Source organism: Esox lucius, chromosome 15 (genome assembly GCF_011004845.1).
Source record: "Esox lucius isolate fEsoLuc1 chromosome 15, fEsoLuc1.pri, whole genome shotgun sequence".
NCBI classification, from domain to species: Eukaryota; Metazoa; Chordata; class Actinopteri; order Esociformes; family Esocidae; genus Esox; species Esox lucius.
In genome coordinates this window covers 3,597,187-3,613,524 of record NC_047583.1, presented here as the reverse complement: position 1 = coordinate 3,613,524, position 16,338 = coordinate 3,597,187, and the positions used below count along the sequence as shown (strand labels likewise).

Here is a 16,338-nt window from a genome sequence, read left to right as displayed (position 1 = left end):
TGTGTTGTCCTCAAGGAATTACCAAGGGAAGCAGCTACATCTGAGAGTTGGAGAATGAAGGGTGTTCCTTTCCTAAGAAATGCCCACGTAAAAACATCTACATAACATAGTAAATATAAGCAGTAGTAGTAAATATATATATAAAAATATACATATAAAATTAAGAGACCACTGAACCTTTTTCTTTCCTTTCCAAAAACGTTGAAAAGGAAGGTTTTGAGTGAAGGGTTAAAATTAAGAGACCATTGCACAATTGAATGCTTCTGTTCCTCACTCAAAACTTTCCTTTTCAACTTTTTTGGAAAGGAAAAAAAAAGGTGCAGTGGTCTCATAATTTTTTCCGAAGCGGTTTGTGTGTATATATATGTATATGTGTGTGTGTGTATATATAAGTATATATGTACTGCGTTGTTATACAAGGCAATAAATGCATCTGGAAAGTGTGTTAATTATCTGATTGTATTTTGAGGGCTGTGTCGTGTTACAGGTACGCTTGTCATTGGTAGGAGTTGAGAAGTTTGTCAGGTTCAAAATAAATATGAATGGAGGAAAGCCCATATAAGTAATTACAGAAAAGCCTGCTACAGTCTGACAAAAACATAACCTTGTGATACAATAAATTTTTCTGTGGGGCAATTGCACAAATGTTAACGCAAAAGACACACCAGAATGGCTTTTGTTGAGTATTCCTTAATGGTCAGTATCGATCCTTAAATCTGCTGTAAACAGAACAGAGAAGGTTTCAATATTCTTATCTGCCAATGACTCCCAAACAAATGCATCAAGTTGAGGTTCATGAAGCCCTTCCTCAACAACGTGATGAATGAGCCTCCTTTACACTCATTCCTCAATCAGTAAACCGTACCAAAGAAACCCGGAACATTTGAAATGTTTGCCTATCGATTCAGTTGAAGATATGACATGAGCCAACCAACACACTTAAAACGGAGGCACATTTTAGCGTGCAGCTAGAAAAGACGTTCGGATTTCCTAGAAGTGGACACTGCCCGAGGAGCTGCTCTGTGCGATGATACTGTGTTGTACAAAGATCTCAGTTGAGGGCGGTCCGGGGGTCTAGGCCGCCGCCTCTAGAACCCATGTACTCCTGCAACAAGTGTTCAAATCCATCCCATCTAATCGCCTCTTGCCTGTGCAAGAAAGCCTAAAACGGCCGAACAAATAAATACGTATTTATAAAAAGGAATCCATTTTCTTTGCCCTCCCACTGCACCAGTCACTGCCAGGTCTTGATCTCGCCGCCCCAGTCGCTTGTCGCCGCCACCGCGGGCAGAACCGGATGTAGGGACACACCCACACAGGCCTGCTGGTGGGCGTGTAGCGTCTGCAGGGTTCGGGCGCTCCGCTGGTCGTAGAAGTGGACACTGCCCGTGGAGCTGCCCGTGGCCACCACCGACCCGTCCGGAGAGAAGTCACACCGGACGGCGTAGCCCTCAACCTAAACCACCACACCGGGAATTACAACAGCGTCATGGATTCGCAGGCTACGCGTGGCCGAGGATCCTGGGCCACCATCTTTCACTGCCCCATGCACAACATTGTCAAGAGGGCAGTTGGTTTGTTATGCAAAACAGCTCAACGAAACTGCAAATGGACATTATCTCGTAAGATCAGTACGGGCGCTAGCTACAGGCCACTCCGTTCAATGTCCGCGCCACACGTATCACAACGTCACACTCCAGGACTCAGGGGTGTCATTGCTAGCAGACTGTAAGTGAGAAGCCCGGGGAAGCATTGCTATTAGCCATGGATCGGTGTGTGGAGCTTATGGATCTCATTGCCACTGACCTTGTGTCCTTCATACCGCCGCCTCTTGTTCATCCGGTAAGGCCGCAGGCTAGAGAACAGGGCCATGTAGTTGCCATTAGTCTGTGCCACGAAAGAGTCCTCCTGGGGGTGAAGGGCTAGGCTGGGGCACGTGTAGCGTTCCTGGATGGGTGGAGGCGAATGGGAGGTCAGAGGGTGTTCAACTGGCTTGGCATTTACTCACAACATGGTGGACAATGCCGCTGATATATTTAAATGTTAGTATTGATTTTTAAAGAATTCAACACCAGTGCTTGTTGGGCTTAGTCCAACTGTCGTACTCTATTAGATCCCAAATCAGCTTGAAGAAAAAAGTACTTTTTATATCTTAAACAGGCGCCCCTGTTTTTGGCGGCCCTACAAATGAATATAAAGCAAATCTAATGGATGTATCTGCCCATTGATTAGAACAAACTTTCTAGATGTCTTGGCAGAAGAAAGCCTCTAATCTCACAGGCTAGGAGGTACTAACAGTAGAGCTATAGAACTGGGGAGGTCCTAATAGCAGAACTGGGAATATACTAACACTAGAACATAAGAGTTACTAACAACAGAACTGTAGAGGTACTAATAATAGAACTGGGAAGATACTAATAATAGAACTATAGAGGTAATAATAATAGAACTGAGGAGATACTAATAATAGAACTATAGAGGTAATAATAATAGAACTGAGGAAATACTAATAATAGAACTATAGAGGTAATAATAATAGAACTGAGGAGATACTAATAATAGAACTATAGAGGTAATAATAATAGAACTGAGGAGATACTAATTATAGAACCATAGATCTTTAACAAGAATGATATTGTTAATGCTTTCAATGATCATTTTATTAAGGCAGGGGATATATTTGAACAATCATATCCTGAAGAGATCTTACACCGCTATGTCTCCTCACCCCTCCAACACAATTCACCTGCTTCTCTGGTCAGTGAAGGTTTTGATTTTGAATCCATTCCCTCGTCTGCAGTGCTTAAGGCTCTTAAGGAAATTGACACTAGGAAATCAGCTGGCCCTGATGGCCTAGATCCTGCTTTATTGAAACTATCTGCACATATCATAGTGGAACCTATTACATACATTTTTAACTTGTCCCTGTCTTCAAATGACATACCAGATGTTTGGAAATCAGCCCATGTGCTGCCCCTGCTGAAAGGGGGGGACCCCTCCATTCTCGATAATTACCGGCCAATCTCTAAATTGTCTGTACTTGCAAAGGTCCTAGAGTCTTTAGTAAATACCCAACTTAAAGGCTTCATACAAAATCATAACATACTTTGCCCAGAACAGTCAGGCTTTAGGGCTAAGCATAGTACCATTACAGCAGCTACTAAGGTGCTTGATGACATCATCTGTGACCTCGATCATAAGATGAGCTGTGCTGCCCTGTTTATTGACTTGTCAAAAGCCTTTGACACAGTTGATCACTGTATCCTGCTCAAGAGGCTCCGGGACATTGGCTTGGGGACTAAGGCAGTTGATTGGTTCAGAAACTATCTCGCCAACAGAACACAAACTGTAGTTGTCGATGGGCATAGTTCTGCCCCACTGGGGGTCCGGCAAGGTGTCCCTCAAGGGTCTATTCTTGGTCCGGTCCTGTTTACCATTTACATAAACACTATCGCCTCTGTAGCAGATAATGGCAAAATACACCTCTATGCAGACGACACCGTACTATATTGTTCTGCACCCACCCTAGCTCTAGCTTATCAATCACTACAGCAGTCTTTTAATTTATTGCAGGCCGCCTTCATTGAACTTAGACTGGTATTAAATACTGGTAAAACAAAGGTGATGCAGTTCACAAAGTCTCGCATAGTACCCGTATCAACCGCCCTAGCCATTTCCACACTGGATGGGAAGTGTGTTGAAAATGTTTCATCTTATAAATATCTTGGTCTGTGGATTGATGAAAAGCTAACCTTCAAAGTTCATATTGATAAATTAGTGAGAAAGCTGAGAGTAAAGCTTGGCTTTTATTTTAGAAATAAATCCTGTTTTACTCTTCAAGCTAGGAAGAAATTGATCAGTGCCACTTTCTTACCAGTCTTGGACTATGGGGATGTTATTTATATGCATGCTGCCTCTACCATGCTGCATGCACTTGACACAGTCTACCATGGTGCATTACGGTTTATTACTAATGCCAAGACACGCACTCATCATTGTCATCTTTATGAGGCGACTGGTTTTAGCTCTTTAGGTCTGCGTAGATGGTTCCATTGGCACATTTTTATTTATAAAGCTATCAATGGTATTTTACCCAGCTATCTTATTAGCTTGTTAACCAGGAAACATTCCATTTACAATCTCCGCTCCAATAACATTCTGACTCTGAATATCCCTCGTGTAACAACTGAATTTGGTAAGACTGCTTTTAGTTATGTTGCTCCTTGGTGTTGGAATTTGCTCCAAAAAGTTTTGAAGCTTTCTGTTTTTATCCCACTTGAACATTTTAAACAATTACTTAGGCAATCCAAATCTGAACAATGCGCATGTTTTAAATAACCCCTTTATGTTATTTTTAATAATTTCATATGTTTTGTAAATTAATTTTGTTGTTGTGACTGTTTCTGTGATTCTGTGTAATTTGTGTAACTGTTGCCCCAGGGCTCCCTTGTAAAAGAGATTTGATTATCTCAATGGGACATCCCCTGGTAAAATAAAGGATAAATAAAAATAAAAAAAAATAAAAAATAGGAGGTACTAAAAATAGAACTAAATAATAAAAGAACTGAGGAGAAACTAACAATAGAATAGAATGCTAATAACAGAACTGAGGAGATGCTAATAACAGAACTGAGCAGAGGGCCCCACAATCCAGCTCCAACTCACATGATAGATCTGACTGGAGACCTTGGCCGTGGTCTGGAAGTCCCAGGCGATAAGCGTGCGCTCAGCTGAGTCCCGGCTGACCGAATCACTGCTGGTCACAAACTCCTTGCCCCCGGTGAGAAACAGGATGGCCAGAGTTTGCTGGATCCCTGCTCGGAACACCCTCTCCACCTGGGAAAACAGAGAACATGGGATGAACAGGTGGACTAGACAACCCATTGCTGATGCAGCTTGGCTTCTCCAGGCGTTCTTATGAGTACACTTCCTAAGCCACATACACCGACACCTACTGGCAGAGTAACATGCGGTTGTATTTCACCGGGTCAGCTGCTGGCCACTTGGAAGAAGGGTTGCACGATACTGGAAATAACTGACATTGTGATATGGTTTGTCCGGCTGGACCACAAGTCTGTTGTTGCTGTATAATATTCCACCTGTGACAGCTCTGTTTCAACTTGTGCCTTACATTTCCTGTACAACTCTGGGATGGCAACATGAAAAGAATAGTTGCGTGATGGCATTACATACCGCTTGTCAAGCGACCCGGATAATGTTTTTAAAACCCTCTTTGGTAACCGTGTTAATTGGTGCCATGTCTTTGGTGATGTGAAATGTTATTGAATCTGTGATTTCTCTCTGCTGTTTGGAACTTTTCTCTAATGATGTAATACTGGCAAAGACATCAGAAATAGATTTTTGCTTTGGACGGCATTGAGATGCTTTGCACTCGTCATACGAAGATTTGTGGTGCCGCCTTAAATGATCGAACAAATTGGTCGAGTTGCCTCGTGTTGTGGCAACAATTGCAAGACAAAGTACCTGTTTTGGGTCAACATCATCCGGTCTGTAGCCAAAATATTGACTATGTATTTTTTGCAAACAAATTCTCCATTTCGGTCTTTTTTGCCTGTTCCTCGCTCATCATTTCGTCACGCGCAAGTAGAGCCTGCATGTCAACTAAGTGCAGCAACGAACCATGTTTAAAATAATAATAATAAACTGTGTATCCAATAACCCATAAATCAGAGTAAATTACATTAAATCAGACAGATATAATGCTGGTTTTCCATTTAAAAAAAAATATATATTGTAGACTGATATATGTTTACTTTACTAAATCGCACATTCTGCGATGTGACTATTGGGGATGCGTACATCACAATGTCGATGCTGAAACGATACATCGTGCAGCCCTACTTGGAAGCCTGCCAATAGGAACTCGAGCCAGAATCAGCCGGATCAATATTGGAGAGTACCCCAACAATACCTTATCACAGTACCCCAAAGGTACCCCAACAATACCTTTAGACAGTACCCCAAAGGTACCCCTACAATACCTTTAGACAGTACCCCCAGCAGTACCCCGACAATACCTTTAGACAGTACCCCCAACAGTACCCCTAACAGTAATCGCAAGCTGAACACCCCAACAGTACACCCTACACCCCAACAGTACACCCTACACCCCAACAGTACACCCTACACCCCAACAGTACACCCAACTTGTCAAGGAATCATCAGAGGCCCTCAATGGAAGGAGATCTCAGACGGATGTGACCAAAGGCTCTTGTATCTGAGAGGCCTTCATGGCTGTGGAAAAGAGAATGCTGAGAAAGGCAGCTGACCTTGCAAGTACGGCTGTCCCAGGCCTTAACCTCTGCACTGTAACCCCCACACAGGAACACTTCCGGGTTGTCGGGCTGAATGGCCAAGCACATCACCTTAAACTGGTTCCCCACCTTCGCGATCGGCTGCCCTGAGGAACCAAACGACAAAAACTCACCATCACAGACCCACCCGTTAAACTACAGGGTATAGGAGACAAGGAGATTAACTGCAGTTAGTATTCACAAAAACACAGAGAACTTCTACAAAACCTGTATATATACAGTATATTTACCAAACCTTGTGCCAATCCTTTCATTAATCAGAGTTAAGTTATTGTGAGTTACTGCCATGATTGAGTGTACATGACAGAACAATCAGACAGAGTCATTTCAAATGATTCATTCATTTAGTGGTCGTCTTTGAAATCAGGGATCTTATCGCTGTCGCTCGCTGTCCTGTACCGCGGGATAATATCTTACGCCGCAGTACGGAGCACTCCCAGGGAACGTCAAGCACAGACACCTTCATTAATCACAGAGTGCATCTAGGATATTGCAATTTTCCACGATCTGAGTGAGGATACTATGGCCTGTGAGAGTATTACCATAGAGCAACTCTCATTAAGAAACCATTCAGTCATTTAATCTGGAGTTAGAGGCAAGCCACTTTCCAGGGACAAGGACAGTGGGGGCTTCACATTTCAGGTTCACCGAAGATGTGTGAATGTGTGTGTGTGTGTGTGTGTGTGGGCGTCGTTGCATTTGCTTCGAGACGAGGAGAGGTTTTACTTGTGTGCCTCACAGCAATGAACTGATTCCCGTGGCCACTTCAATCCCCCTGCTCTGCCCTGGCTGAACCCAAATCCAGCAAAGCAATTACCCTGTGTCAGACTCCGGTCCAAGAGCGCAGCCGCTAGCCACAAGCAGTATCTCAGTTCAGAATCAGTGTGTTGGCTGCGCCGAGCCGCTGGGCTAACAACCACACGTGCTGCTTCGGAGTACGTAACAGGTGTTGCCCTCACGGATGACAGGTAACAGAACCAGGAATGGAGACAGTGGGGTCATACATGTGACAAGGATGTCAAGGCTGTTCATCATCGACATGCCTCATCCGTGAGGAGTTGTGCTTGGACTTAAAGCCACGGGTCTCAGGCAAATCGAGCAGAAACGGCATTGGCTTCTCTTTGATGAGTAGGCTGAAAAGAAGCTGACTAAAACCAAATAGGAAGAGTTAGCAGAGCATTTAAATTCACGGGGAAGATAAATGATTTGCATACAAGGTACAGTGGGGAGAACAAGTATTTGATACACTGCCGATTTTGCAGGTTTTCCTACTTACAAAGCATGTAGAAGTCTGTAATTTTTATCATAGGTACTCTTCAACTGTGAGAGACGAAATCTAAAACAAAAATCTGGAAAATCACATTGTATGATTTTTTTATAATTATTTGCATTTTATTACAGACCTCCACATGCTTTGTAAGTGGGAAAACCTGCAAAATCGGCAGTGTATCAAATACTTGTTCTCCTCACTGTATGTACAATAAAGAAACAGAGCTGTAAATTTCATCTCAGTAAAAGTGTCTGGATAAAGTAACATCATACAACCCACATGCCGAACCCAGTTACCAAAATGTGTCACGGAACAACATGACAGTGATGAAGAAAGACGAGACGGAGCAGTCCAGTGTTATTTTTGGAACTGCGCTCAAAACCACGTCAAACAAATTTGGCTTTGAAAACCAAAAGCAGATTTTATCTCTTACCAGTAAAAAAAAATAACCCAGATAAAAACCTAATTTAAACTGACAAAGAAGTGATGATATAAAGACATAGGAAAATCCACTGTTTTGGCCAGGGGGTGTCTGCAAGCTTTTTCTTATTCAATTATAGCGATGTTGAGCTTCAAACCATACCAAAACACTGATGGGCTTAAATATAATTAAGTTTGAAAGGATGCGACAGCCACAGTACAAACCTGCAAGGGGCCTGCTCCATATTAATTAACCCAACACACAACCAAGACTATTATCTGTGTTAAAGACAAGATAAAGACACGCTCCTCAGAATTAAAGATGTCTCACCTGTGTTAACCATCCCTCCCCAGTGTTAAAGACAGGATTAAGACCCCATCCCCAGTGTTAAAGACAGGATTAAGACCCCATCCCCAGTGTTAAAGACAGGATAAGGACACCCTCCCCAGTGTTAAAGACAGGATTAAGACCCCATCCCCAGTGTTAAAGACAGGATAAGGACACCCTCCCCAGTGTTAAAGACAGGATTAAGACCCCATCCCCAGTGTTAAAGACAGGATAAGGACACCCTCCCCAGTGTTAAAGACAGGATTAAGACCCCATCCCCAGTGTTAAAGACAGGATAAGGACACCCTCCCCAGTGTTAAAGACAGGATTAAGACCCCATCCCCAGTGTTAAAGACAGGATAAGGACACCCTCCCCAGTGTTAAAGACAGGATTAAGACCCCATCCCCAGTGTTAAAGACAGGATTAAGACCCCATCCCCAGTGTTAAAGACAGGATTACGACCCCATCCCCAGTGTTAAAGACAGGATAAAAAAAATACTCCCCAGTGTTAAAGACAGTATAAAGATGCCTTCCTCAGCGTTAAAGATGCCATCACTAGCTAAAGACCACCCTTAGAAAGAAAAGACCCCACTAGTACTGAAAACCTCTCACCTGTGTTAAAGACCTCCAAACTGTGTTGAAGACTACATCATTAGTGTTTTAAGACTCTGTCACTATTTCTATTGACTTTCACACAACCAGTGTTCCGGCCAAGCATTAAAGATGCTGTAACCAGTGATGAAAACCCCCTTCACTAGAGTATAAGACCTCCTTCACTAGTGTTAAGGAACCTCTTCACTAGTGTTAAGGAACCTTTTCACTAGTGTTAAAGAGTCCCTTCACAGGTGTTAAAGAGTCCCTTCACAGGTGTTAAAGAGTCCCTTCACAGGTGTTAAAGAGTCCCTTCACAGGTGTTAAAGAGTCCCTTCACTGGTGTTAAAGAGTCCCTTCACTGGTGTTAAAGAGTCCCTTCACAGGTGTTAAAGAGTCCCTTCACAGGTGTTAAAGAGTCCCTTCACTGGTGTTAAAGAGTCCCTTCACTGGTGTTAAAGAGTCCCTTCACTGGTGTTAAAGAGTCCCTTCACTGGTGTTAAAGAGTCCCTTCACTGGTGTTAAAGAGTCCCTTCACTGGTGTTAAAGAGTCCCTTCACTGGTGTTAAAGACTCCCTTCACTGGTGTTAAAGACTCCCTTCACTGGTGTTAAAGACATTAAAGAGATATGTTGTCTTTGAGTGCAGGAGCTGTGTTGTCTTGTAACGCTGGAACTATGTTGTCTTTTAGAGTTGAAGCTGTCTCGTCTTTTAGTGCTGGAGCTGTGTTTTCTTTTAGAATTGGAGCTGTCTTAACTTTTAGCACTCAAGCTGTCGTATCTTTTAGAGCTTTTGGAAGCTCTGCATTTTAGGATATCTGCCACAGTTTGTTTGAAGTCAGAAAGTTAAAAAGATTAAATCTTTAATCAATTTAAAAGTGATGTTTGGGAAGATGAATCCAGCAACTTTTAAACAAGGGTGCCAAATTCGAATCCAGCACCCTTTTAAAAAAACTGCATGTTTTATTATCTCAGTGGAGTTGGACAATAATGTGAAGCAACCAATCTCTATGCTAGCTGGCCTCTAAACCACTTCAAACCAGTGAGCATTAAAAGCAATCTAATCCACAGCGCTGGCCTACATTATGAGACAGGACATTAAAGATGGATGGGGAAATACTCCTCAGGCTAAAACAAACATCTCGGCTCATTAAAAGCTCCACAAAGACACTGGACACTAGTGTTTCGCTTACATGTGATATAATGATGACCCTTACATTTTGATAAGAAAGAATCTTTCAAAAACACAACGGCTGACTGAAGGCTAAAGCGAAATGTAAGGCAGTGGAAGCTCCTACCAGAGTCTTCTAACAAATGTCTGGGGTGAGGAATTGTATCCGGATAAACAGAAGTTCCAGCTCCTGCTGTAAACATTTACCTGCCAGTGGCTTCCAATAATGCTTGTCCAAGCATGAAAAAAATCGAATCACCGGCTGCCTCCTCTGACTAATACTCTTCACGTTTTATTAATTTATACATGACTATCTCTCTCTGGGTCTCTGTCTGTTTCTTTAACATGCACATTTGTGACTGTCAGCATGGACATAAACACTGCTGCGTTGATATTCTAATTACCTCAAAAACCCCCAAATTGGCCATTCACAAAAACTTGTCACTGGGAGATACATATCTTGTACGCAGGCAATGATACTTCTCAGGCATCTCAGGCAGTCAAGTAAAAAATGGTATATACAAAAATAAAAATAAAATGCATTATTATAATTACTGAGTCTCCAGTCTCCCAATAAGTCACCAGTCATCTACTGAGTCTCCAGTCAATTAAGTCACCAGTGCTCTACTGAGTCACCAGTGCTCTACTGAGTCTCCAGTCAATTAAGTCACCAGTGCTCTACTGAGTCACCAGTCAATTAAGTCACCAGTGCTCTACTGAGTCTCCAGTCAATTAAGTCACCAGTGCTCTACTGAGTCTCCAGTCAATTAAGTCACCAGTGCTCTACTGAGTCACCAGTCAATTAAGTCACCAGTGCTCTACTGAGTCACCAGTCAATTAAGTCACCAGTGCTCTACTGAGTCACCAGTCAATTAAGTCACCAGTGCTCTACTGAGTCACCAGTTCTATACTGAGTCTCCAGTTCTATACTGAGTCTCCAGTTCTATACTGAGTCTCCAGTTCTATACTGAGTCTCCAGTTCTATACTGAGTCTCCAGTTCTATACTGAGTCTCCAGTTCTATACTGAGTCAAAGCACTCTGAGAACAATGACCGGAGGCATAAACAGAAGGTGAGTAACCGACAGCTGGTGACAGTGGGGGGCTTGTGGTTGATAGGGAGGCATTCTGGCCGATGCCCGTGGTGGTAGACCTGCTATCGATCACTGACCCCAAGCTGCCAGAGCCTTTAATGGGTGGCTGAAGCAATTAACCAGGGGTTTTATTGGCAGAATCGATCGCCACGCAAGGACAGGAAGTTCACACTGCAGCAACTCATCAGGGGAATGTGGTGAGCTAAGAGAGGGAGCATGCAGGGGAGCGTTTTGTTGGGTTAGGCTACAAGGAGTCTCGTGTTTAGAGCTCAGAAAACCAACCTGTAGGAAATTCCCCCACTATTCACTCTTTGGGGTGTTTTTGCAAGTCTCCATGTATAATCAAGAGTGATTTGAAAGGGTTCCGGAGTGAATTATGCACCACGGCAGTATTTCTGAAATGTTGTAACCGGAGAGGTCAACCCATGGCGTACGTCACTGTTGTATGATCTAAAACCGACAGCAGCATTTGTAATGGAAACATGAAGTGTAGTTGAAATGTTGCAGACTACTGCGTTCATTCGAAACGCTGGGCTAATAAAATATGTCAGCAACGGTATCCGTTTTTTAAAAAGCAGAGCAGGGCACCCCTAGTAAATACGACAGTTGCTATTAAACACAAAATGTATTTGGCCACTAATATGAAATGCCGGCGTCTTCGACAGTTCCCCAGGGAGAGGAAAAACATACCCGTTTCCACGTCGGTCAACATGGCCGTGTTGTCAAAGGATCCAGTCAGGAGGCGTCGGCCACAGGGCAACCAACAGGCATCTCGCACTGCCCCCGAATGGGAGGAGCACACTTTAAGGCACCGCCCACTCTCCACACCATCCCAAATCTGCGGAACAGGGAGTATTCATTACACAGGTTGCATTCATCAGTGCAAAATGATTCCTTGGCGGGCAAATTCAACTTTCTAAGCGTCGAAGTCTCTCGCCGTTTTGTCATGTTTACTTTGGTTTAATTTCCTAGACCTCTATGGGGTCCTCGTTTGTTAACCGTGCATCCGTCTCACTGCATTCTGCGGCGATTTGCACGTGTGCCGAACTCTCCCCTATGTGCGCACAGGGTAACTGAGCTCCCGAAATGTGAGCGTCTCTCCTTGGGCAAGCCAGTCAAACCAAACTTGCCCCCGGGGCGCCTAATGCGACATCCCGCCTCTGTAAATCGCAGCCGTTGCATTTAAAGAGAAAGGATTTATCAGACAGCATTTGCATGTTTCCAGTAACAGTATGCTGCATCTGCATGCGTAACCAGGCGTTACGACTTTATATTGTTTTCGGTCTGGAAAAGTTAATCTTAATTTGCTGCATGATTTAGTAAAGTTGGAACCATATATGACATATGGTGTGATAAAAGTCCAGACAATTTCCAGACAATTAGTTCTGTGGTGGTGTGGTCACGACTTAGCACACTGCCGTAACAGGTTAAAGGGTAACTCTCTGACTTAGCACACTGCCGTAACAGGTTAAAGGGTAACTCTCTGACTTAGCACACTGCCGTAACAGGTTAAAGGGTAACTCTCTGACTTAGCACACTGCCGTAACAGGTTAAAGGGTAACTCTCTGACTTAGCACACTGCCGTAACAGGTTAAAGGGTAACTCTCTGACTTAGCACACTGCCGTAACAGGTTAAAGGGTAACTCTGACTTAGCACACTGCCGTAACAGGTTAAAGGGTAACTCTGACTTAGCACACTGCCGTAACAGGTTAAAGGGTAACTCTCTGACTTAGCACACTGCCGTAACAGGTTAAAGGGTAACTCTCTGACTTAGCACACTGCCGTAACAGGTTAAAGGGTAACTCTCTGACTTAGCACCTGCCGTAACAGGTTCAAGGGTAACTCTCTGACTTAGCACCTGCCGTAACAGGTTCAAGGGTAACTCTCTGACTTAGCACCTGCCGTAACAGGTTCAAGGGTAACTCTCTGACTTAGCACACTGCCGTAACAGGTTAAAGGGTAACTCTCTGACTAAGCACACTGCCGTAACAGGTTAAAGGGTAACTCTCTGACTTTGCTGTAACAGGTTAAAGGGTAACTCTCTGACTTAGCACACTGCCATAACAGGTTAAAGGGTAACTCTCTGACTTAGCACCTGCCATAACAGGTTAAAGTATAACTCTACTTAATTTCAGCCTTTGACTCCTTCATACTGTACGTACACCAATGTTATCTTGTTTTATTACCAGTATTCTAATCCCAGTTTTACGTTTTACTTTAGCATACACTTCTATCCAGAGCGACTTACAAGAGAAGGACGGAGTGCCTTGCTCAAGGACAGAACGACTTGTAGACGAAACACCCAAAATGGGATTGGATCTACCAGACTTTCTATCAGTGGTAGGATGCTTTAACAGCTATCTCCTGCCCATAGCTTCAGCGTACCAGTTAATTAGACATTAGTCAGGCACTTTATCAGATGTAATGGGAATTAATATCTTATACACCTTACACAGAGAGGGGGGGTGCGAGAGATAGAAAGAAAGTGGGGGAGATGGAGAAAGCGAGAACACAAAGAGGCTTTGTGTTTTATCATCACATTATTCTGTATGATAAAATGTACGTCCTCTAGGTGGGTGCAGCATTAACACACCATCTACAGGAACAGGTTGCTTTCAGATTACGATTCCAGACACCGGTCAATTTCTCAACACATTATAGGAAAGTGTGTGGATGCTCTACGATACATACGCATTTGTTTCCCTTTTTCTATATTTATATAAAGGTTCTTCATTATGAAATCGGGCGACATTAAGACGGCCTTGCGTGTGTAACCTGGGACATTAGACCTGGGTGGTATTAATCAGATGGGTGGTATTCATTAGAAGCTAAAGCCAAAAACCAGCGGTTTTCAGACCTTGTGGGGTAAGAGTTAAATGCCCAGAGCTACATCAACAACAGTAAAAACATTATTCAAATCTGCCTAGACTGACTATTAGTTTATCCCGCTGCCTATATTAAGGCACAGCCTCTGGCAGAAATGTTGCGTTGTTGTGTGTGCAGGCACTAACCAGGCACTGAAGTAATCCTTCCCCATTGAAATCAGTGCATAGTAACGACACGCAGAGGCATAGCTGTGGGAAGTAGGTGTGCTGCAGTCCCCACCCCCGACAAAGATGTTCAGCAGGTCTTTTTGGCCGGCGGGCACGTGTCTTCAGGGCGTTCAACATCCGAAGCACCCACTGCTCAAAACATCACGCAGCGTATAGGTAAAAAATAAAAAGGTTTCACTATCTGTGTTAAGTGAAAGGTAGCATGCTAACAGGACACCAGAGCATATTTTCAAGTGGTATGAAGTAGGTTGACTGATCACCAATGTACATTGTGACACTTTCAACAATATTCGCCGTTAATGAGAAAACAGCCATGGCATAATCCCACCTCCTAGACCACATTGGTTCAAAGATTTTTATGCTGAATTAACTGCAAAACGTGTTCACCTAGACCCAGCAGCAGCTCTGTTGGAGACCTAGATCTATTTGTGACAGGTGTTCACCGCCATGAGCGGGAAAAATAGTCCGCGATGTTATGATAACCCTGGTCTATCAAGCCCCGCCAATCTACATTCATCACGAGGGGATCTTTCTCTAAATACTATGGATGTTCAAGGTCTAAAACTGCCCCAGCCTCAATGACGCTCCGTTCCCCCTCAGTTGTTCACAGAGTCAACAGTCAAAGCTACGGTTACTGATCATAGAAAAATCGATCAGAACTACTAACAACAAGGACTGCGGTGAATTGTGAATCGCATACGAAGTAGAAAATCACAAGCGTGTTCCAGGCGGCGATAATGAATGTCGACGTGACCCGAGTCTTTTGAGGCAGGGCTAGCTAATCACACATATTAGTAGAATACTAGCGTCCCGCTGAGATAATGATGGGGCTAGCTGCCGGCGACCTAGAAAACAAGACTAAAATCCATGGGCTGGTGTATGTGTAAACAATCTCACATCCTTTTATTTTTCAGCCACCCACACATGTAGCCCCAGGCTGCCGTTCAGTCCCAGCGGATGACAGTGAATTACTTTAGAGGTGGATAGAGGTCTCCGTGTTTATTCCCCAATCGATTTGGCTGGGAAACCAAGCACACATTCACCATAACCTATTCTGCTCGGTGTTACAGGCATAGTTTTAGGGGTCTCACTGGAGATTGTAGCCTCGAAACGCAGGACCGGATGGCAGTGTTGTCAGAATTAAGAAACAAGTCATTCTCTGATTAGGGTGAACCAAAGGGAAAGTTTCAGGCCGCTTGTGAAAATTGTCAATTTAACAATGACGTGAGCACAAAGAAAAAGTATACAATGAGAAATAAGCTCTTCTTTTGACATTGGCTGCTTGTCCTCTGTCCTGTCCAAGTGCTCCCACAGTTTACATGATGTTGTGGTCGGTGCTCTGAGGAGGCCAATCTAAAAAGGTATGTGCCCACCTGTCTTTACAGAGCGCCATTATGGTGCTGAAAGATAATGTTTTGCCAATCTGTAGAAGATGGCCATTTCCTGTCAGCCTTCTCGTAGTTAAAGGGTGCACATTTGTGCCAGATGAGCAAGCACTTCAGTGGATTTCATTTTCTCCCTCAATTAAAGTGACCATTAACCAATGTTTATAAGAAGCAGACAGCTTTTTGGGTCTTCCACTGCATTTTCGATTTTTGATTGTTCTGATGTTTATTCTGTTGTGTAGTGTGAAAATAATCACTTCCCAGATGAATAGCTTTAAACAATATTCAAAGATGGCTTATGACCTTTACACAGTACTGTACTCTAAGTGCTTTGGTTTAACAATAATGCAAAGAGCTGGGAAATTAGATTATTTCCTTTGGAAATGAGTACTTATTTCAGGGTTTTTAAAAAATCCTTCACTAATTAATTTATCTAGGCAATTACCATTGTGAGTGCTATAAATCCATATCTAGCAAGAAACAGCTTAATGATTTTTCGATGAGTGCAGGCTTCTCTGATTCTAGCAGTGATGAAACAAAGGAAAATGGGAACGCCAGCCTGTCAGGTCTGTGATCGGCTTGTTCACTGCTTTCTACTGCTTGACAAAAGGCTGCTCAAAATGAGTAGTGTTGTCTCTTAGGAGTTTGAATTAGAGGCTTTCTGAACCTACCAAACCCTGTTAAAACCCGGCT

General features: G+C 43.3%; 1 protein-coding gene across 2 annotated transcripts in view; it reads right to left on the bottom strand.

The window, feature by feature from the left end:
- Positions 1 to 338: 338 nt before the first annotated feature.
- Positions 339 to 16,338, bottom strand: part of wdr25 (WD repeat domain 25) — a 20,886-nt gene continuing 4,886 nt past the window's right edge. For both annotated transcript variants that reach the window (XM_010879533.4, XM_010879532.3), the window contains exons 3-7: positions 11,897 to 12,044; positions 6,291 to 6,421; positions 4,666 to 4,836; positions 1,807 to 1,947; positions 339 to 1,456 (exon numbers count right to left, since the gene is read on the bottom strand). In XM_010879533.4, the coding sequence (XP_010877835.2) occupies positions 1,235 to 1,456; positions 1,807 to 1,947; positions 4,666 to 4,836; positions 6,291 to 6,421; positions 11,897 to 12,044 (813 nt within the window). In that variant the 3' untranslated portion in view covers positions 339 to 1,234. The remainder of the gene's footprint in view (positions 1,457 to 1,806; positions 1,948 to 4,665; positions 4,837 to 6,290; positions 6,422 to 11,896; positions 12,045 to 16,338) is intronic.